General features: G+C 43.7%; 4 protein-coding genes across 13 annotated transcripts in view; 2 read left to right on the top strand and 2 right to left on the bottom strand.

The window, feature by feature from the left end:
• Window positions 1-3,167, top strand: part of LOC133370198 (chemerin-like receptor 1) — a 39,715-nt gene extending 36,548 nt beyond the window's left edge. For 7 of the 8 annotated variants that reach the window (XM_061596083.1, XM_061596078.1, XM_061596080.1 and 4 more), the window contains one exon: window positions 2,047-2,185. In XM_061596083.1, coding sequence (XP_061452067.1) covers window positions 2,047-2,087 — 41 coding nt within the window. In that variant the 3' untranslated portion in view covers window positions 2,088-2,185. Of the gene's footprint in view, window positions 1-2,046 lie in introns of all 8 variants that reach the window. The other variant, XM_061596085.1, reaches the window with a different exon arrangement.
• A 1,072-nt stretch (window positions 3,168-4,239) lies between these two features.
• The window catches only part of LOC133370197 (sialic acid-binding Ig-like lectin 13), a 31,919-nt gene continuing 14,000 nt past the window's right edge, over window positions 4,240-22,158 (top strand). Inside the window, exons 1-2 of one of the 3 annotated variants that reach the window (XM_061596076.1) lie at window positions 4,240-4,284; window positions 6,244-6,304. The gene's annotated coding sequence lies outside the window, so the exon portion shown is untranslated. Of the gene's footprint in view, window positions 4,285-4,779; window positions 4,807-6,243; window positions 6,305-20,318; window positions 20,403-22,158 lie in introns of those variants that run through there. The other 2 variants (XM_061596077.1, XM_061596075.1) reach the window with 2 other exon arrangements.
• LOC133370858 (probable G-protein coupled receptor 33) lies at window positions 13,942-14,844 on the bottom strand. The gene has a single exon (XM_061597736.1). It carries the CDS (start codon window positions 14,842-14,844, stop codon window positions 13,942-13,944), a length of 903 nt encoding a protein of 300 aa, XP_061453720.1.
• Window positions 17,819-19,626, bottom strand: LOC133370859 (probable G-protein coupled receptor 33). Its single transcript, XM_061597737.1, is given in 4 exon segments — window positions 17,819-17,931; window positions 17,934-18,077; window positions 18,080-18,892; window positions 19,590-19,626. Coding segments are annotated over 4 exon segments (1,107 nt in total).

The raw sequence follows: 22,158 nt of genomic DNA on the forward strand, positions 1-22,158 counted from the left end.
TTGCTGGGTATAACTCCAACATAAACCCACCTTCTTCCTCCTCACCCTCTCCCAGGTCAGTCTGTTCTCCTCCCACTCCCAAAAGCTTACCAGAGGGTGAGACTGGGTCTCTTTTTCTTTGCTTTATCATTTTGAGAGTGAGAAGACCCCCTCACAGAGCTACAGTTCCCCAGGAAGAGACTGATTGTTAAAGCCCTATACAGCTCAGGACCAGGATACCTGAAAGATCATCTTACCCCTTACATATCCAGTCAATCACTGCACTCTGCAGGTGAGGGCCTCCTACACATACCATCTTATCAGGAGGTCCGTTCTGCACAACATAGGAAATGGACCTTTAGTTCTGTGGCAGCGACACTTTGGAATTCCCTCCCCTTAAATATTAGGCAGCCACCATCTGTTATCTTTTCAGCGCCTGCTGAAGACCTTTCTCTTTCAACAAGCCTTTTAAGTAGAGACCTAATTCCAGTCTGCGTCTGTGATGGCATTGCTTTTTAATATGTTTTTAATGCTTTTTTTTTAAGATGTTTTTAAAGATGTTTTCTTTTAATATGTTTTTAAGGATGTTTTGTTGTAATATATTTTAAAGTCTGTTTTTATGATGTTTTAGGGTGTTTTTAGTGTTTTTGTTTGCTGGCCTGAGCTCCTACTGAGAGGAAGGGTGGGATATAAAGCTAATAAATAATAATAGATAATAATCAACCCCTCTGGGAATTGTAGCTCTATGAAGGGAACAGGGCTCACCTACCTGCCTGCTCCCATAACAAACTATAGCTTCCAGGATTCTTTGGGGGAAGCCATGACTGTTTCAAGGGGTGTGATACGGCTTTAAATGTATGGTGCAGATGGGGTTCTCTAGGGTGCAGGAGCTTCTTCCAGCCCTGCCTGGAGATGCTGGGGATTGAACTCAATGGCTCAAGTAATAGCTGTGAACTCCAGCAGACAAAGGGAACTCCGTATAAGAGACAAGATATCTCCTTCATATTCTGTATTCAGTGAATTCAGGCCTGTTTCTTGATCCAGGAGGAGCGGTCTTTGCTTGTAGATGATCTGCATGTGGATGACCTTGTAAACTACATGCTTCTGTCCCATTGCTGAACAAAAGCTTTTTGATTGATTGATTGATTGATTTTTATTTACGGTCATAGACCAAACTGAACAAAGCTTTTTTTTTTGATGATCATGCTTATGGCCGAGGACCACATGATCACCACATGCCAGGGACAAGTAACTGGGAAAGGCAGTTGCATTCCTTCACTCTTTGAGACCCTCTTGAGCAGGGGTGGGGGAGCTTTTATAGCCTGGTGGGCCAAATTTGACCATTGGTTGGAGCTGATTGTTAGATCTTCAGAAAACCCTTTCAAAGGGCTGGGCAAGATAATGCTTCAGAGGGCTTGTTGATGAAAAGCAGCTGGTTGTTGATCTTCAGAAGCTCCTTTCAAAGTGCTCTTTCGTACAGGGCTTTGAAAGAGGCTTTGCTGGCACCACCAATCAGCTTGTGCTTGCAAACATGCTTTTGGCTGAGCCAGGTTTTTACCTGCTCCACACCTACATCAGTTAAGACTGGTGGCTCCAGTGTCAGTGGGAATGAACTCCAGGTTTTAGTCTGAACAGCACCTTGGAGAGCTCCTTGAAAGTTCTGACTAAAACCTGGAGCAGATTCACTGCTTCACTGACATCAGAGCTACCAGCCTCCACTGCCTGACATCATATATGGTGTTAGGGCAGAGCAAGTAGGCCCATGGGCTGCAGGTTCCTCACCTGTGCTCTAGAGGTATTTGGCTGTCAGCTGTGGGAAATGGATGGATATGAATCTGATCCAACCAGGTAGCTCTTACCATAGAATTCTAGAGTTGGAAGATGCCTTAGAGGTAGGGTTACCAACTGTACTCTTTTAGAGGTGGTAAAACAGATTACTCTTACTTTTCACTTATCGAAGCCAAATGTACTCTTTTTGAAATGACAAAATAATGCTAAACCTACTTAGAGGTCATCTAGTCCAATCCATGCTCATTTCTTATATTCTTATCTCTTCTCTTTTTTCAGTCAGGAAAAGGGAAAAAACACGAGTGAGGAGCCTCCGTTGAAGGCAATGGAGTACACAACTGTACCACCATATTTTACTGTTTCCCAAATAAATTCTAATGGCTCCATCTTCAATACCTCTCCTGGTTCGGGGCAGAAGTATGATGAGGAGGCCTACGCCTTGTACAAACGGATAAATTTTGTCACAATGGTAATCTACAGCCTCTCCTTCCTGTTGGGAGTCACCGGTAATGGACTGGTCATTTTTATCGCTGGCTTCCGTATGAAGAAGACGGTCAACACAGTCTGGTTCCTCAATTTGGCCATTACTGACTTCACCTTCACCTTCTTCCAGCCCCTGACTGTTGCCTATATCGCCCTGGACTTTCACTGGCCATTTGGCCTGGCCATGTGCAAGCTCATCAGCACCCTTGCCTTCTTCAACCTCTACGCCAGTGTTTACCTCCTCATGGTCATCAGCGTCGACCGATGCATTTCCGTGTGGTGCCCTGTGTGGTCTCGGAATCACCGCACCCCCCGGCTGGCTTCCTTTGTGGCCTTGGGTGTTTGGATCATGGCTCTGGTGCTGTGTTCACCATACTTCCATTTCCGGGACACTGCCCCATCCCCAAACAATAAAAACCAGATCAACTGCTTTAACAATTATGGCAAGACCAAGGAAGAAGTGAATCTCAACCGTCAAGCTATCATCATCAGCCGTTTCATCTTTGCCTTCGCCATCCCCTTTAGTGCCATCCTCTTTTGCTATGGGGCGATTGTTCTGAAGCTGAAGAGGGACCAGTTGGCTCAATCGAGCAAGCCCTTCAAGGTCATCACTGCAGTGATTGTGGCCTTTTTCATCTGTTGGTTCCCCTATCATGTCTTCTCTTTCCTTGAGACAAAACTTGCAGTACAGCCTGAGCTGCTTTTGGTGCTGCGCATTGGTTACCCCTTGGCGTCCAGCTTGGCTTTCATCAACAGCTGTCTCAACCCCATCCTATATGTCTTCATGGGACATGATTTCAAGGAGAAGCTGAAACTCTCCCTCCTCTCTGCCTTCGAGAATGCCTTTTCTGAAGACAGCAGCCAGAGCACGACAAGCACCAAGTCCTCAACTGAGCTGGACATCCGGCCATGAATATTGTTGCAGTCTCTCTTTCCAAAGGCTGCCTGTACAATCATTCAGTGCATTTACTCAGAAACTGTCCTGCTCCATATCCCTCATATTCTGTGTTCACTGACTTCCTGATTTCAGGCTTGTTTCTTAATCCAGGAAGAGGGATTGTTGCATGTAGCTGATGTGCATCTGGATGCTCTTTTAAATGCCATATTGTTATTTTTCCCCCATACCTGAATAAAAGCTTTGTTTTAATGATTGAATTAGTTATATGATATGATGATTAATATACTGCTTTTTTGGCCTAAAGGCCCCTCAAAACATACCGTAGAGTGCAGTTAAAGGTCATCAGTCAATCAAATGACAAAACAATATATATGATGGCAAAATTACAACATAAGAGTGTGACAAGAAAGCCTTTCAAAGCTAGAGGATTAAAGGGTGCTTTCCCAGATCATACTTACCATGCACATAGGGGCTAGAAACCTGAACAGACAATGAGAATTAAAAATAAATAAATAAACAAAACACCTTACCCCCAAACAGAAGAATTAAAGGTTCTCTCACCCCCATCTCCATTCTAACTATTCAGGAGTCCAGAGCATACAAGTACTCTATCTAATAAACTGCCAAAGAATTTTATATATTTATATATTGGTATGCCACTATTTCATTTAAAAACAGCAAAGTAGTGTAGACATCAAGACCATTGAAACGTAGAATTGGGGAACATCTCTGTAACCTAAGACACCAAAGAATGGGTGCCCCGTTGGTCAGACACTTTGTTGAGGAACAACATAAGCCAAATGCTATTACATTCTGGGCCACTGAAAGAAATGTGGGCAATGATAGACTACTTAGCAAGAGAGAGTTATTTTGGATAATCTCTCTGAAAAGCTTGGCACCTCTAGGGTTAAATGAAGACTTGGATTTTTCTGAGTTTAAATAAAATAAGAAATCACGGCTTCTATATGGAAATTGGTTTACCATCTGTGACAACTGTACATGTTAGTTTTTCACTGTAAATACTAGCTGGATCAGTAAAATTCACATAGTGATTATACAGCTGTGCTAACCTATATACTCATATGTGTGAACATTAGCAGCCTTTAAGTTTGATTCACGTTCAGCATGGGGCTTTGGTAATGAATTTTTATTGCTTTGATAGAGCTAAGGAAACATAGCCCCACGGGTTAGTACAGGACGTTTGTTTTTCTAGGGGAAGGAGTTTTTTTAAGCTGCTTTGTAATAGTGAATATAAGGTTCTGTTTAATTTTAGCCATACATTATGATTTTATAATATGTTAGTTCAATGTTAGTGATCAAGGATGTATCACTGTTAATTATTCAAAAAAGGGTTTTTTAATGATTTATATTGTATGTGGTCTTCAAAAATGTTATGTTTATGACCACTGTGTTGTCTCCGCAACAGTAATTTAGGTTTGTTTAAATGTTTTCAGCTCCTGAGGAAGGAAAGTATTTCTGAAACGCGTAGAGCATTTCAATAAATCCACACTCAGCACCAGAGCCTCTCTCTCTTCTTTTTCATCTTCATTTGGTGCTTTCCCCGCTTTTTGTTTCTGGCCTCTGTGAGAACAGGATGCTGGACTAGCTGGGCCATTGGCCTGATCTAGCAAGGCTCTTCTTAAGTTCTTAAGTGGAAGGTAAGTTGTTGGTTCCATTCCAAAACTAGCTGCATCTACACTTCAAGCAAGGGATTCAAGCAGGTATGAGGAAACGGTGGCCTTCCAGATGTTGCTGGATTACAGTTCCCATCATCTCTTACCATTGGCCATGGTGGCTGTGGAAGTAGGAGTCTCATCTGGAGGGCCCCAGCTGCCCTAGCCCTGAGTTACAACATAAACCAGGGCTGCAGAACCTGACCCATCGAGCTTGATCAATAAATCTCCCTTCACTGGTTGCTTTGCAAAGTCTAGCAGCACAGTAGCGTGCAACACAGCATTCAGCAGCTTGACCACATCGTCAGGAGTCCTATGATGATTTCACACATTTGCAAAGCTTTCTGAGAAGTTAGCTTCAGACTGCGGAAATGCAACCCCAGGTGGAAAAAACCACAAATTGAAGCCACTGAAACTATTCAGTGTCTGAAATCTGTGGCTGTATCCTCACTCACTATAAGAGGGCATTCGGATGCAACCTATAACCATAATAACTGCTGGACTTACGGTGACCTTCACACCCACCCTGGATGTACTAGGCAAATTCCTCACTAGCCATACACTTACCCTGCAGTACAGGCAATAGTTGAGAACACCATGATGTGTCTGTGACTTCATATCACCTCCCCCCCCCACCAAATGTCACCATCTCTCCCTATCTTCTGGGATCAGAACAGTAAGAAAACATAGCCAGCAAAATTACTCCATCATTCCTTACCATCAGCCATGCTGGCTGGGGTTGATGGCGGTTGGAGCCCAACAACTCCTGAGGTCAACATGTTCCATTTCTCTGTTCACCTCCTCCTCTTTTGCCACACAGTGGGAGATATCAGGCGGGGGATGATCTCATTGCCATCGCTGCTCTTGCTGATCATTAGAGGCAACCATCCCCACCACCCCCTGAGAAAGTGGAGGGGGAAAAGAATGAGCGAGAGGCAGTGGTTGGTTTTTGCCATTCACCCCCTCCCTTGTCCATCTTCATGGATGGGTGAGTTGGTAGAGGCTCCCACCCACCTCTGTGTTCCCTTATGCAAGCGTTATCCCCACCCTCCAGATGTTTTTGAACTCCAGATCCCATCAGCCAATGGGATGGCCAATGGTCAGGGATGATGGGACTTGTAGTACAATGTCAACAACATCTGGAGGGCATCAGGTTGGGGAAGGCTGCTCCATGCAGTCAATGAGCTACCAGCTACTGTCAGAGGCAGTATGGCTCGGAATACCAGTTTCTGGCCATCACAAGTGCTCTTGCAATCGTCACAGATTAGCCACCCCGGTGTGATAAAATCTTGCCTGTGCTTGACTCTGTGCTTTCTTTCTCTTGCATAGCACCCTCTCGTGATCTATTGTGGTATTGCAGGGAGAGATACTATTCCTGGGTCTGGCTCATTCACCTTGACTTTTAATTTTGCTCCTTTCCAGATGGCCACGTGCTCCATTTGAGTTCAGCCATTCTCATCCTGCTCGGCATTTTCCTGATCAAGTAAGTCATGGATGAGGAATCTGTGGCCCTTGGGCCTGATAACATCCCCCAGGCCTCCACTTGGCCTAAAAAGCCTTTTTTTTTTGCCAAGCCATGCCATCTTCCCTGTAACTGGCATCCTATATATTACATCAGGTGTGGGGCAGGTAAAGGCACAGTTTGGGTGAAAGGGGCTTGTCAAGCACCCATTATCAGGTGATCTCCTCCTTCTAGTTTTGACACCTGCCTCTGGAGCCAGTTTGTTTGAGCAGTGGAGTCACATGAAAGAAATGACAATAGCAATGAGAGTCCACCCAAATCCCCCTTCACTTTTATTGGGCTTGATTTCAGGGGCTTCCTCCTTCCCATCTTCTGGCTAATGACTCTCTCATGTTGCCATCTGCTTCTAGGCTCATGTTTTGTTCCTTGTTCTTTTTCTTGGCCTTCTAGTATTTGAGGAAGGATTCATGGACACCAGAGGGCAGAAGCAAGCAAGGATAATGGCAATGTTCATTTGCTCAGGGGAGCCAACGGCGTCACAATTTCAGCTGTGCGCTCTTGGATGCGCTCAGCCCACATAATGAAAGTGCATCAACATGTTTATTTCAAATGAAACGGCATAAACTGCTGCTCTTTGTTCTCACATACGTAACCATGAACATGGATTGGAATTGTTATTCCATGCACAGCTACGAACTAGATGATGGGGGGGGGACCCTTCTATAGCATACTTGTTGTGTTTTGTGTGATGTAGCAGATTCCAGCAGGACAAGATCCTGTGATATGATGATGATAATGTCACTTTTATCACCAGGTGACCCAAAGTGACTTACATAACCAATTAAAAACAAACATAATCCATAAAGTCTAAAAACAATCTCTGACAATTAAAAACCAAATTAAAACAAACACAATCAATACAAATAATGGGCAGATATACAAATCCTGCCCCCATTAAAAGAGGTCACCAAGGGCCAAAGGCCTGGGTGTAGGGGAAGGTCTTTGCCTGGCACCTAGAAATGGATAAAGATGGTTCCAGGTTCCCTGGGGAGAATATTCCATAGGCAGGAAGTCACCACTGAAAAGGCGATGAAAAACTATGTTTTTAGTCTTTGAAACCTTCTTCCTAGGAACACAAAGACTGTTTTAATTGAATGGCCTCATTTTGAAGAGTTTGCTTAGCATTTACAACAAGCCAGGCTGTTTGTTACTTGTACAGCTTGTAGGCTTATAACCTGGTCATACCAACTCTGCTTAGGACAGCAGTGAGGAATCTGTGGCCCTTCTTACGTTTCTGGACTACAGCTCCCAATGTTCCTGCCCATGGGCCATGCTGGCAAGGGCTGTTGGAGCCCAGCAACAGCTGGGGGGCCATAGGTTACCCATCCCTGGCTTAGGAAGTGTCACGTTGAGCAGGTGCGGACTGAAAGTGTTTTCTCCAAAGAGACAGGTGAGATTCACAGTCCTCTCCTTTGCTTTCTTCTTACACCTTTCTGAAACCCTGTACAGCCACTACCAGTCACTGTAGACCAGGCATCTCCAGCTTGGTGACTCCTGATGTTTTGGACTACAGCTCCCATCAGCTCTATCCAGCATGGCCAACAGTCATGGATGGTGGGAGTTGTGGTCCAAAATAAATGGAGGATACTAAGTTGGAAAGTGTTGGTGTAGATAGATCAGGGTGGGCAACCTTTTTCAGTTCGAGGGCCTCATTTCTTCAGGGGCAGCTTTGGGGGGGCATATTTATTTATTTATTTTATTTATTTAAAAAAAATTCTATCCCACTCTCTTTCCAAAGAAATTCAGAGCAGCATAACAGAACGGTAATAAACAATTAATATCAAATAACAAGGTACAACAACATCTCACGGTTTAAAAGCTAAAGAAAATAAAAAGGTTTTAAGCTGCCGACGAAAAATTAAGAGGGAAGAAGACAGACGTATTTCTTGTGGTAAATTGTTCCATAAAGTAGGGGCAATTACAGAAAATGTCTTATTTCTAACATTGGACAAGTGAATTCGGGAAAAAGGAGGGAATTCATGGCAGATCTCAAGAGCCAAGGGGGTTCATACAAAGAGATCCGATTGGATAAATAAGAGGGGCCCAAACCATGCAGCTCTTTAAAAGTTAGAGTTAATATTTTAAAATGTATTCGATAGAAAACAGGCAGACAGTGAAGTTGTTGAAGGAGCGGTGTGGTGTGTGCTTGCCAGTTTGCTCCTGTTATCATTAGAGCCGCTGCTCTTTGCACCAATTTAAGTTGTTGCAGTATTCTTTGGGGGAGCCCAGTATAAAGAGAATTACAATAATCAAGTCGAGAAGTGACCAATGCATGGGTCACTTTAGCTAGATCAGCAGTCTCCAGAAATGGACGGAGTTGTGGGTGGGGTCAGTAGAAAAGTGGGCAGAGCAATGCATGTGAATTTTACCTTTTGGACAGGTTACATTCCAGCTATGCAAAGCTCAGGGGTTTCTATACACACTCCACATATTCTCCATCCTCCTCCCATTACCCTGTAGCCCTCCAGATGTTGCTGGACTACATCTCCCCTCATCCCTGTCCATTAAGCATGCTGTCTGTGTCCATTTCAGATTCTCATTTTTCCAGTCTGAAGTTCACTTCCCCAATTCTATCTGCATCAATTTATGGTTTCTTTTTTAAAAAAATGCCTTCATGAAAATTTGTAAGCATTTTAATGTACACATTTTTCCAAGCAATTTCTGCTAATAATATATATTGTTTTTACTAGGAAGCAGAAGAAATGTTATTATTTTTCATTTCTTACAGTTAGATCCCACTCTTGCTCCCAAAGGATCCAGGGTGGCATGTTCAAAGTCATGTACATTTATCCAGGTACATATAAAACATGATACACCATCCAAATATAATGTGGAAGCTGTCTTTAGCTGAGAATTTGCTCATACATCAATTTATTTGGAACTTTTACATTCCATAAAAGCTATAGGGAAAGGGGGTTTGAATAACCTGAAAACAGGTAGCGTCCAGAGAAGGTACATCCACCAGCACGCATGATGCAAATGCATTTACATGGGTAGAAAGGGCTCCTTCAGATTTACTTATTATTTATTTGGAAAATTTCTTAATCACTTTCCATTCAAAGAATCTCAAAGTGATTTACAGAAAAATAAAAATCAATTACTATAGAACATATTTGCAAAACAGTGTGCAAAGTAAAAGGCCAGTACCATACAGAAGAACAACAAAACCATGTATAAAAATACAAATCAATTATCAAAAAGGTAAGAAAAAAACCACAAATTAATATAAAAATCAGATACAATATAAAGAAATCTCAGAAACAATATACAAAATAGAGATCAGACGCAATACAAAGATATCAGAACGATATATCAAACGGAACTTAAAGAACAAATTTTCAAAATGGTATACAAAATCAAGTACAGTGCAGAATATTAATTTCAAATAAAATATTTTAAAATAAAATTATACTATCAAATCAGAACACATAAAAAACCCTGGCACTTTGTACAACACAAACAGCTAAGCAGATTACAACTCGTACAGGCCACATTCACACCATACATTTATTCCATAGTTATTCATTTTAAACAGGCATGGTTTCCCCCAAGAATCCTGGGAAGTGTTGTTTGGGAAAGGTACTGAGACTTGTCAGGATACTCCAGTTTTCCTCACAGAGGTAGAAATGTCAGAGTGGTTTAACAGTCAGTCCCTCCTCCCAGAGAACTGTGGAAATTGTAGCTTTATGAGGGGAATAGAAGACTCCTCTCAGCACCCGTCACAAACTACACTTCCCAGGATTCTTTGGGGGAAGCCATGACCCTTTAAAGTGGAATAATAGTGGAATAAATGTGAATGTGACCCTAGTCTCAGAATGGAAGTAATGATCAATCAATGCAGTATTCACTCCCTCACCTCACACACAGGGTACAGTGCACAGCAGCTCTGTGCCAATAACACTCTCCCTCTGAATGGCAGCAAGCATTATCAAACAGATTGTCCAAGTTATAGTTAGCGGCTTCTAATAAAACCAAGGCCCACAGCCCTAATTAGACTCTCAGGTCCTTAACATTTGTCCAGCAAGGTTGGTTGGCCAAGCTCTCCAGGATTTCAGGCAGTGGAAATTCCCATTCTCACCTGGAAATGCTGGAGAGTAAATTGAGGACCTTTTGCACACACAGCAGATGCTCTGCCTCTGAGCTGTCATCCTTTTCTGAAGTCTGCCTTCTGCCTCCCAAACTAGCTTGCTGTTCCCAGCAAAGTATGCTGTCCCTTTGCTAGTGGCACACATAGGAAGCTGCCTTATACCGAGTCAGACCATTGTTCCATCTAGCTCAATATTAGCCACACTGGCTGGCAGCAGCTCTCCAGGGTTTCAGGCAGGGGACACCCCCAGCACTACTTGGTGATGCTGAACCTGGGACCGTCTGCACGCAAGGCAGATGCTCTACCATTGAGGTCTGGCCATTCTCCAGGGTATGTCCTCTGCCCTTTAAATGAGCCTGCTGCTTTTAGGTGCAGTGGAGGCTGCTGTCCAATCACCAGAGTGCTGAAAAAAGAGTATATTGCCAGTCCGGCCAGCTTCTATATGTGGAACTGTGGGGTGGGGTGGGGTGAGGAGATCATCTTGTCCCCTTTGCTTCAGCCAGAAAAAAAAAACATGTCTTGGGTCAGCTATGCATGGCAAGGTTAGAGAGTTTTTTTGTGTTATTTGTCTTGAAGCTCATTTTTCCTTCCCCTCCTGTGTATGGAATCCCAACAAACAGTTCAATTTGGATCTGTGCTCTCCGAGCAATTTATTGGCAGCCCAGAAATGATCTCCATCTTGTTCTGTGCTGCAAGTTGAGGAGGCGGCAGGTAGGGAAGGGTCAGCAGCACAGTCAAGGCTTTTGCCCCCTGGGGCCTGGTTCTATTTCCTCTCAGGCTTCTCCTCCTCTGTAGTATAAACCTTCTCAACCTCCCACTAGAGCTGGGACAGGGATGCCATCTAGCCCTCTGATGCTGTTGGCCATGCTGTCTGGGAGAGGAGTCAAGAGTCCCTCCAAATCTAGATGGCCAGAGGTTTGTCACCTCGTTCTTTGGGTCTCTTCCTGATGAGAGAACAAGAGTATGAAGGAGGTGGAGGAAGCCTATCCAAAACATTAATTGGGAATAGCAGCTTGACTCCTGAGTTAAGGAACAACCTTAATCTTCATGCCTGGGTTCAAACCTCCATTCATCCATGAACCACTCCCTAATTTCTCAGCCTAACCTACCTAACCTACCTCACAGGACTTTTCTGGAGATAAATTGGAGGCTAAAACACTCATCAACATTACCCTGAGTTCCTTGGATGAAGTGTGTGACAAAAAAAAAAAAAGTAATGGATAAATGCAAATTAATTGTGAGAATTCAAATAGTGGCTAAAATCAGTGATTGAGCAGATAGTCCACAATAAATACTGACATTTCTTTTATTGTCTCCTCACCCCTGAGTAGGTTAACAGTCAGTCTCTCTTCCCAGAGAACTCTAGGAATTATAGCTCTATGACAGGACTAGCAGTCTCCTCCCAACTCTCAACACCCTTCACAAACTACACTTCCCAGGATTCTTTGGAGGAAGCCATTACTGTTCAGAGTGGAATAATAGTGGAATAAATGTATGGTATGAATCAGCACCTGGCATTCTAGGGCATCTGATGCCCTCCCTTAAAAAAAAAGTTGGCTCAGTGATCTGGGCAATACTGCATGCTTGGTTTAGCTGCCGTTTTAATTCCCCCCACTACAGTCTCGCATAGGAAGGATTGTAGGTTAAAATGCAGCCACCAACCACCTAAGGATGGTCAAGTCTGTCCACATTTCAACATCAGTTCATTATTTATGTATTTATTTTTTTAAAAAGTCCTCATGAAAATCCATCAACCTTTTAGTGCACATTTCTCCTAATACACACATTTGTATGCCATTTTGCCGGATATACACATAACATACTATACACATTTTTGCAGAGCAATGTTCCCTAATATAATGCATTTGGTATGTTATTTTCAGCAAAGTGCATGTTTCTGCACACTTTAGCCAAGTACATGTATTTTTGTACACATTGCATAGTGCAATTTAGAGAAGTGCAAATTTTGAAGGGATTCCAGTTCTCACACTGTTTCAGAAATTAAATGCAAGATTTCTGTCCCATCCCTATAACCACCAAGCAAAGCTTGGAGCACCCCTGTTGCCAGGGAAGCTCACCCGGGCCCCCAAGCAGAGGAGGGGACACCCCCCAAGGGCATTGAACACAGGGACCTCTCCAACTTGCAGTCAGCCTTTTGTAAGAACCACCTTTCTCTCTACATGTGACCCAAATTAGCTTCTTCAAGGAGATGGTAGGTTGCTCTTCAAAATCACCTTCAGCTCCTGGGTACTTTTGCCATAGGATACATAGGTGGTGGTTGTTGTTATGTGCCTTCAGGTCGATTAGGACTTATGGCGACCCTATGAATCAGCGACCTCCAATAGCATCTGTTATAAACCACCCTGTTCAGATCTTGTAAGTTCAGGTCTGTGGCTTCCTTTATGGAGTCAATCCATCTCTTGTTTGGTTCCTCTTTTTCTACTCTCTTCTGTTTTTCCCAGCATTATTGTCTTTTCTAGTGAATCGTGTCTTCTCGTGATGTGTCCAAAGTATGATAACCTCAGTTTCATCATTTTAGCTTCTAGTGATAGTTCCGGTTTAATTTGTTCTAACACCCAATTAATTGTCTTTTTCGCAGTCCATGGTATGCACAAAGCTGTCCTCCAACACATTTCAAAGGAGTTGATTAGGATCCATAGGAAACTGCTTTATATTGAACCAGATCATTGGTCCCTCTGACTCAGCATTGTCTACACTGACTGGCAGTTGCTCATCAAGGTTTCAGGCAGAAGTCTCTCATAGCCCAACCTAGAGATGCCAGAGACTGAATCTTGGGACTTTGGGCAAGCATCATGTATGCTCTGCCTCTGAGCTATGATCCTTCCCTTAAGAAGCTACCTTACACCAAATTGGTCTGTGTCACTCCATACACTGACTGACAGTGACCCTGCGAGATTTCAGATAACATCCTCTCACAGCTTTATCTGGAGACGCTGGGGACTGAACCTGGGGCCCCCTGCTTGCAATGCATGTGCTCAACCCATTGAGCTATGAATATGAGTCTGATCACCCTCCTCACCAGCGTTGGTATTGTTCCCAGCAGGGGTATAGTCATCCAGGGTCTCAGGGGGTCATAGACCCCTTACTTTTTTGGGAGCCAGGTTTCTCCAGCAGGGCCCCGTGTCTCCAGCAGGGCCCCGTGTCTCCAGCATCCTATGACCAATCAGCATGAAAGGAGAGTGCGCTGGCCACTGAAAAGAGTCTTCTAGCATGCTTCCTTGTCCTTTTCTGCTGTTCAGAGCCAATCAGAGTGAAAGGAGAAGACTCTTTTCAGTAGCTGACACACTCCCCTTTCATGCTGATTAGCTCCTAGGGATGTTTGTAGGAGACGGCATTAAGAAGGATAGAGAAGCAGAAAGCAGTATTCACACCTGGCCCAGATTATTCTATAATGTTAGAAGGTTGCATAATCTTAGAAAGAATGTGGCTGGGAGGGGGCGTGGCTGTGACTATCACGAAGGGACCCTGCACTTATGAAATTGTGACTACACTACTGGTCCCCAGGGCTAACGGGATCATCTGCAAAACCTTGCAAAAACGCAAAAATTGATCTTTTGAAGACCTCCTGGAATTTCTCCCCAACAAACAGATACAGGATGGGGGTGAAGCAAATATTGAAACAAACTCCAGCAGCTGCAGTATCCCATAGAACCTGCACAATGAGTTCAGACTCTTTCATAAGCAGCAGTGAAGCTCGGTAGAGATGGTAGGGGAGCCAGCAGATGAAGAACGATGCCACCACTGCCACCAGGACTCTGAAAGTCTTCCCAGTCCTCAGTAACCTTTTCTTCTTCATTTCACAACCAATCCAACAGTAGCAGGTCATAATGATGATGAAAGGAAACAGGAAAGCCAGCAAGAACTGGACCAAAAAGAAAGCCAGGTGAACACGGAATTCATGGCCGCACTTTCTCTTCCCCTCCACCTCTCGAATCTCCAGGAAAGGAAAGTTGGGGGCGCTCAGAACTAGGGAAGCAAGCCAGACACCTGCAATTACCCTCTGCGCATGGGGTATTGTGCGGTTGCGCCGGGACCAGACGGAATGGCAGGTGATGAGGAAGCGGTCCAGGCTGACAGTGGTGAGTAGAAAGACTGTGGTGAACATTCCCAGGGAGAAGGAGGAGAGTAAAAACTTGCACATGATTGGGCCAAAGATCCAGTCAAAATCAAAGAAGACAAAGACAGCAAAGAAAGGCAGGAGGGAACAAGAGAGCAAGTACGTGAGAATCAGATGAAGGAACCAGGTAGTATTCACTGTTCTCTTCATCTTCATCCCCAGCACCCAGAGGAAGACCCCATTCACAGCTGTTCCCACCAGGAAGGACACCATGATAAGGATGGCAATGGGCAGATTTGTGGTGGTTATGACTACTGTAGAGTGGCTTGCATTCATTTGTGCGATCTGGATATTCTGCAAGATCATTGTTGTGTTCCTTTGGTCCATAAGGCCCTGGAGGAAGAGGGAGGAGAGATGTGAGATGGAGATAGATGGAAGATAGAGGGAACGAGAGCCAAAAAAAGAGAGATCAGAATCAGTTTAGAGAATGAATAGTCTAAGAACATGAGGAATGGAAAAATATTATCATCTGATCAAGTTTATGCACTCTGCGTAACCAAAATTCAAAGCTAAGAAAGTTAGCACACTAGGCTTCAAAGAAGGAGAAACATGCTGTATACATTCAATAAAATTTTCATATGGTTTCACAATGATAGACGGAAGAGCTGGCATTCAAACCTGATTCTAGGTTTCCCTGCTCAAGCCCATTTCCCTTTGAGGGATGGGATCTAAGACTGCCAAATTACCTTCAGTTCAGAGTTCTGATAATAAACCTCACATTGTTGAGATCAGGGACCTGTGGCCTTTCAGATGCTGTTCAACTCCAGCTGCCATCCATCAGCTCCAGCCAGTAGTCACACGCCAATGGCCAGGGATGATGGGAGTTGTAGTCCAGCAATATCTGGAGGGCCTCAAGTTCCTTGATGTTCCAACTCCCACCTTTTCTATTTCAAGTCTTCGTCTTCCATAACTAGGGACAAAAGGATCTGTCAATTTCATTTTTCTCAGTTTCTCATTTTTTCCTCAATCTTAAATCAGTTCTCCACATTTTTGCAGAAATTTGCCATTTTTTAATCTTCATGAAAAGTCTTCAGCATTTTAGTGTGACCTTGTCCTAATAAACACATTTTTATTTGCAGCTGTGACTAATGTACATATTTGCAGCCAAATTTTCTTAATGTAATACATGTTGGTATGTTATGTTCATGAATATATCCATTTTCATGTACATTTCCGCCTAATAGATGCATTTTTGACAACATTGGTTGGTCAGAGAACTGCGTTGCAAAGTTTGGATAAATGCAAATTTCAAAGGCTGGCTCTGTTTTAGTTCTCGTATTGTTTCGGAAATTGCAGATTTGATAGATTCAGCTTTAAATGCAACCTGAATTGAATCTCTGCCCCATCATCCATAACTATGAAAAGAATTGAGGATATTTGGCTTTCGAACAGTCCTCCACCCCACCCTCACCCCAACCCACCTCCAGTCCTCTGGACATGCCCCACTCACTTGGTGACCTTGATCTGCTTGTCTAGAAATGGCTGTCCTCAGAGCTTTCCACTGTTTGGCATTCAGTTTGGCATATAGAACTGAAGAAATGTTCCAAGGGTACAAGATATTTATGGGAGTTGAAAAGCTTGTGTGTCACACAAATCTTTTCTGCAAGTTGATTTTCAGTATAACCTACTTCCTTCATCTCAATTTCTTGGAACAGAATGCCTTTGAATAATAATAGATTGCTAGAGAGTTCGGCAGAAACCATGACATAGTTTTTCAATGCAATCCTCAGCATGTGCACTTAGAAGTAAATCTCACTGTGTCCAATGATGTTTACTCATGAATAAAGGTTTTTGTTTTCTATCTTCTTCTTCTTTTTTGCAGCCTAAGGCCCTGTTGGCCAATAGAGGACTTACACCCAGCGCTTTAGGTGGAAGAACAACATGAAATGGGTGGTTTCATTTTAAGTTTTAAAAGGAAGTGTGAAGGTTTAATTTCAAATAGGCCAGGCTGAGTTATATTTGTTGAAAAGAAGTGGGATGGTTTTTGGCCCGGAGGAAGTGAGATGGCATCTCACCCTACTTGGAACTTTGCTTACCATGACTTGGTGACATTGGCTATATTTGGTAATATACAAGCAGTCAAGGATAGCAGAGGAAAGTAAAGATTGCAACAGCAGGCAGCAAATGCATTGGACCACCTCCCTTGCACCAGAGTCCCTAAAAGCAGCTTTTCAACTCACTCAGAGCTTCCCAACCAATTTCCACCAGCTGATTTCTAGATAACCCATCAGCCCCCTCCCCCTCCCAATATAAACCTCTTTCCAATGCTCTTTTTCCCCCTGACTTCCAAACTAATTCCCTTTCTTCTTCCACTCGCTGGAGGGTATAACCTTCCCAAACTCTCATGAGTGTTACATTCCAAAGATGGAAGAGGGATGGCCAGTTATCCAGGAATGTTAATTTGAGCCCTAACAAAACTTTTCCAAAGGAGTTTTTTTTCCCTGAGGAAATTCTGAGATTTTTTTTTAAAAAAAGTGTCACTCCTTCTAGAAAAGAGGAGCATTTTTCCAACTATTATCCCTCATTGTTTCTGGTGAGCAGCACTGTCCTCCACAATGCCCTGGAAAGATGCTCGGTCCAGGAGATTAGAAGAATGCAAAGCAGTAGCCAAGCTGCACACACAGTTGCCACTGCTGCCTCATAGAAGTGGAAGCAAAAGGGGCCTTTGAGGGAAAAGAAACAAGCTGTGCCAAAACCACTGCTTATGGGGATCCCCAAGAAATGGCTGGAGAATTTCTTCTTCTCCTGAAAAGAATTTGGCAGAATGGTCTCCTCCAATTGCACCACCCACGAATAAAGTGAATATGGAGGAAGGGCCATAGCCATCTGTTTTCCCATGAAGACGGTCCCAAGTTGAACCCTTAACATCTCCAGGTAGAGCAGGGACAGACCCCTGTCTGAAACCCTTCAGAGCTGCTGCCAGTCAGTGCAGAAAATACTGAGCTCGATGGGCCAACACTCTGATTCAGTATAAGGCAGCTTCCTGTGGGATGCATTCAACTAAGATCTACTCAGAGTAAAGCCAATGAAATTAATGGGCCTGAGTCATGCCCATTCATTTCAATGGATCTACTCTGAGTAACATTGGATATACCCTGATGTTCTTAATTTCAGGAGGCCATGTTTGCTCACCTCTAAAATGGAACAGTCTTCTGTGAAATGCCTCACCTCCAGCTGGGGAGACTTAGGCTAAATGTTAGAGGGGTTGGGGACCGATGTCCCTCTGGATGTTGTTCAGCTACAGCTTTCTTCATCCCTGACCATGGCTGAGCGATGAGGGACCTATGTCCCTCTGAATGTTGGCCAGTACCACTTCCACTGTATTTACATTGTCGGCAAATGTGATGGGATCATCCACAAAACCTTCCGAACCAGGGCAAGCATGGATGTCTTGAAGACCTCCTGGAACTTCTCCCCAACAAAGATGTAAAGAATGGGTGTGAAGCAGATATTGAAACAGAATCCAGCTGTATACATTACTCGCAGAACTGTTACTATCACTTTGGATCCCCAAGGAGCAACGACGCATGGAAGAGATGGTAGGGAAGCCAGGAGATGAAGAACGATGCCAGAGAAGCCACAAGGATTCTGAAAGGTTTCCCAGTCCTTTTCACCAACCTTTTTTTCTTCATTTCTTGACCCACCCAATAAGAGCAGCCCATGATGATGAAGAATGGAACCAGGAAGGCCAGCAGGAACCGAATCACAAAGAGAGCCAAATGTACACGATCCCTCAGGGCCTTCGTTTTGGCCCCAACCCAGTCATTGGAGAAGGCGTAATTATCGACACACACAATCCTGCCCTTCTCTGCCTCTCAAGTCTCCCAGAAAGCTAAGCATGGGGCACTCAGAACTAGGAAACCAAGCCAGACACCTGCAATTACCCTCTGTGCCTGGGGTATCGTGTGCTTGCGCCAGGACCAGATGGGATGGCAGGTGAGGAGGTAGCAGTCCAGGCTGATGATGGTGAGTAGAAAGACAGTGTTGAACATCCCCAGAGAAATAATTGTGTTGAGAAGCTTGCACATAACTGTGCCCAAGGCCCAGTGTAAATCAAAAAGGATGCAGGCGATGATGAAAGGCATGTTCCAAGAGCAGATTAAGTGGGTGTGAATCAGGTGGAGGAACCAGAGGGTGTTCACTGTTCTCTTTATCTTCACCCCGAACCAGAGGAAGAGCCCATTCACAGCTGTTCCCACCAGGAAGGACATTGAGACCAAGAAGGCAATGGCCAGGTTCATGGGGGTTATGACTACTGTAGAGTGGCTGTTCCTACTGCTGAGATATTCCCCAAGAAGGTCATGTTGATTTTTTCCATAAGGCCCTGGAGGAAAATAGAAAAGTGATGGAATTAGCAGCAGAGGATTATGGGAGAAAAAAAGAACTCCACCTCCCACCTTTCTTCATATCAAGTCAGCACCTCCTGTAATTGGAACAGAATCTAAGACAGTTGGCCTCCAGCCACTCTGTCCACACTTTAATCCACCTACCTTGAAATGATTGTCCTCACAGCTTGCCTGGTTTGGCATTCAGGAGGACAGATATGAAATGAAGTCTCCAAGAGGCACAGAGAATTTTATTGGAAAATGAAAGACTGGTACTTTCCCCAAACATTTCCTCTGCCAGCCCCAGCTCCTTTAAGCAGATTTTGTAAGCACTGATCCCCTCCCCTTGATTCTTTCAGTGATGAGCTTTAGGAGTTGCATACCAGAGTTCATTGTTGTTTGTATGAGAGAGCACCGGAAATGTATGCTGTTCTTAGTAATATACTCACATATAGTAATATGCTATGTGTGGCCCTCGGCCCAATTCCATGTAAGTGGGAGGAGCTCAGAGAGAGAGAGAGAGAGAGAGGAGTGGTGGTAGCTTGTGCCTGTTGAGTCAGGTAGGGCAGAAGGCAGCAGAGCCAATGACAGGCAGAACCAACCAACTCTAGTTTTGTTCCCGTCTTCCTCCCTGCTGAGTTCTACAAGGGCAACACTGAGAGTTAGGAGGGGAAAGCTGGCAGGCAGGGCTACTACCTGGACTGGTTGTGAGGGCAAAGGGCAGGTTTTCCATACCTGTTTAGGTTCCCGCCTAGAACTGCCCCATGTGGTGAGTGCATAAGTGCAATCTTTCAGCCCTGACCTTTCCATAGCTAGGTTGCTCTTATATAAAATACAGGTATCTTGAATATATAAAGCTAGTTGCATTGGAAAATAAATGAAAATATTCAATATTTACAGCTCATCTTCTAGAGCAGGAGTTGGGAACCTTTGGCCCTCCAGATGACGCTGAACTGCAACTCTCATCGGCCCTAGAAAGCATAGCCAATAGCCAGAGATTATGGGAGTTGTAGTTCAGCAACATCTGGAGGGTTAAAGGTTCCTGCACTTGTTCTAGAGGATTAGTTCTGGAAGCATGCTCATCTCTCGCATGCTGTGTTTGTTGCTGCAAAAACAGTACAGAGTCTTGCAGCACCTTAATACTTTTATTATGGCAGGGGAAGACAGCGGAGTGCCTTCCAGATGTTGCTTCCATCATCTCCAACCTTTGTCTATGCTGTCTGGGGCTAATGGAAGTCTAACAACAACTGGAGGGTGTCACTTTGATTACCGATGTATTTAGCATGAGATTTATTTGAACTAGAGCCTATTTGTCAGATTGCTAAGCTTTAATGTTGCAATTTGAGGCTGTTTGCAAGCCTTAGGACTATTTCTGCTTTTTGCTTGTCTTATTTCCTGAAACCCATTTCCTGCATTACTGAGCTTGCTAATACAATGGGACGTGACAGGCACAGAGGTACAGAGAGACTCCTGGAAGATTTGGAAACACGCTCTGGCCACATCAAAGGGGTAAGATTAGCATTGAGTGGGGCCTATTCCCTAGTAACCAGTCTAGGTTACATATCACCAGACTTTCCCACCATGGTGCCCTCCTGATGTTTTGGACTACAGCTCCCATCATCCCCAGCCAGCACAGCTGGGGAAGGCTACCCTGGGTAGCATTACAGTTGTGGGACTAACTTTGTCTGGAATGATTTGAGGTCGCATGACACAACCATTTGCTGATTCTAAGGAAGCCTGGGCAGTGTCTGGATGGGAGACAATGAGGAATTCTTGTCACGTTCACAGCTTGCATTTCTGCCACTATCATTCCCCTTTAAACAGTCATGGCTACCCTCAAAGGATCCTGGGAAGTGTACTTTCTGAAGGGTGTGGAGAGTTGTTAGGTGACTCCTATTCCCCTCATAGAGTGGCAATTCTCAGAGTGGTTTAACAGTCAGTCCCTCTTCCCAGAGAATCATGGGAACTGCAGTTCTGGGGGTGGGGATAATACAAATCTCCTAACAACTCTCAGCAACCTTCACAAATTACACTTCCCAGGATTCTTTGAGGAAATCCATGATTGTTTGAAGTGGAATAAATGTATGGTGTGAATGTGGTCTCTGTCTTCACCACCTTGAGTTCCATGATGTAAGAAAAGTGGGATATAAATCCAGTAGGCAAATACATTTTGAATTTGTTTCTCTATATTTCCATTTGTTGTTTAATCTGCTCGCAGCTGATAGCTTCAACCTGTCACACATTATTAGTTATTTTTCCCATATTCATGAGATAAGTCAGGAGAATAATAGGTTTCCATGAAATCTATTTAATTTCCATAGCTAGTGTTGGTGTTATGTATAATAACTTGGATATACAGGCTATATATTTTTTCATCCTCTCAGCATCGTGTCTGCAAGGTAACACAATATATATTATGGCAGTGGTTCCCAAACTTTTTGTTCTCATGGACCACTTGCAAATCGCTGATGGTCTTGTCAGAGCACTTAATGATTTTTCTCACTGTTGGAGCAATCGTAATGTAGTGTCTTAGATGCTGTATGATATTTCATTGTCTTTTTATCGCTTCTTTTATTTCTTATACATTGTATTTTATTGCATTAACAGTTTGCATACCATAGAAGTCAAATTGTAGTACAATAAAATACAATGGAAGAAATAGGCATAGCGATAAAAATACCATGAAGGATCAACCTGAATATTTCATGCAGACGTATCACAGACCATTTGAATGGAGCTTGCTGGCCGCAGTTTGAGAAGCCCTGTATTGATGGCATACATGACATGCTACCAATTGCGGCAGTGTCAGCTCTAATCTATTGCCGTCTGCTGTGTTGTCAGTTAGAGTAGCGCAACAGCCTTACTGTGCTAACAGCGCTGTGTTGCATTTGTAAATATCAAGGCAGGTGTTCAAACTTCTTAAATTGGAACATTGAAACAGTTTTTATAATCCGGAATAGCTGTCATTATAGTGTCATACTTCAATAATAGTGTTACACTTCACTGCTTTTGGCATTTGCAGCATATTTTACTATCTGTTGTGATTTGTCCTGTATTTTGGTCATTTGGTGTCGGTAGTGCATTTCACTGTCGTTTTGACCATTCTTAATATTAGTTTGCATTGTATCACAGTTACATACTCCATTGCCTGTTGTCTTCTTTGCCCGTTCATCCATGTACTGGTAGTGACTTTTCCTTCTTGCTGAAAGAGGAAGGTCTTCAGCAGGTGCCAAAAAGTTAACAAAGATGGCGCCTGTCTAATATT

This window comes from Rhineura floridana, chromosome 15, assembly GCF_030035675.1.
Source record: "Rhineura floridana isolate rRhiFlo1 chromosome 15, rRhiFlo1.hap2, whole genome shotgun sequence".
Lineage (NCBI taxonomy): Eukaryota > Metazoa > Chordata > Lepidosauria > Squamata > Rhineuridae > Rhineura > Rhineura floridana.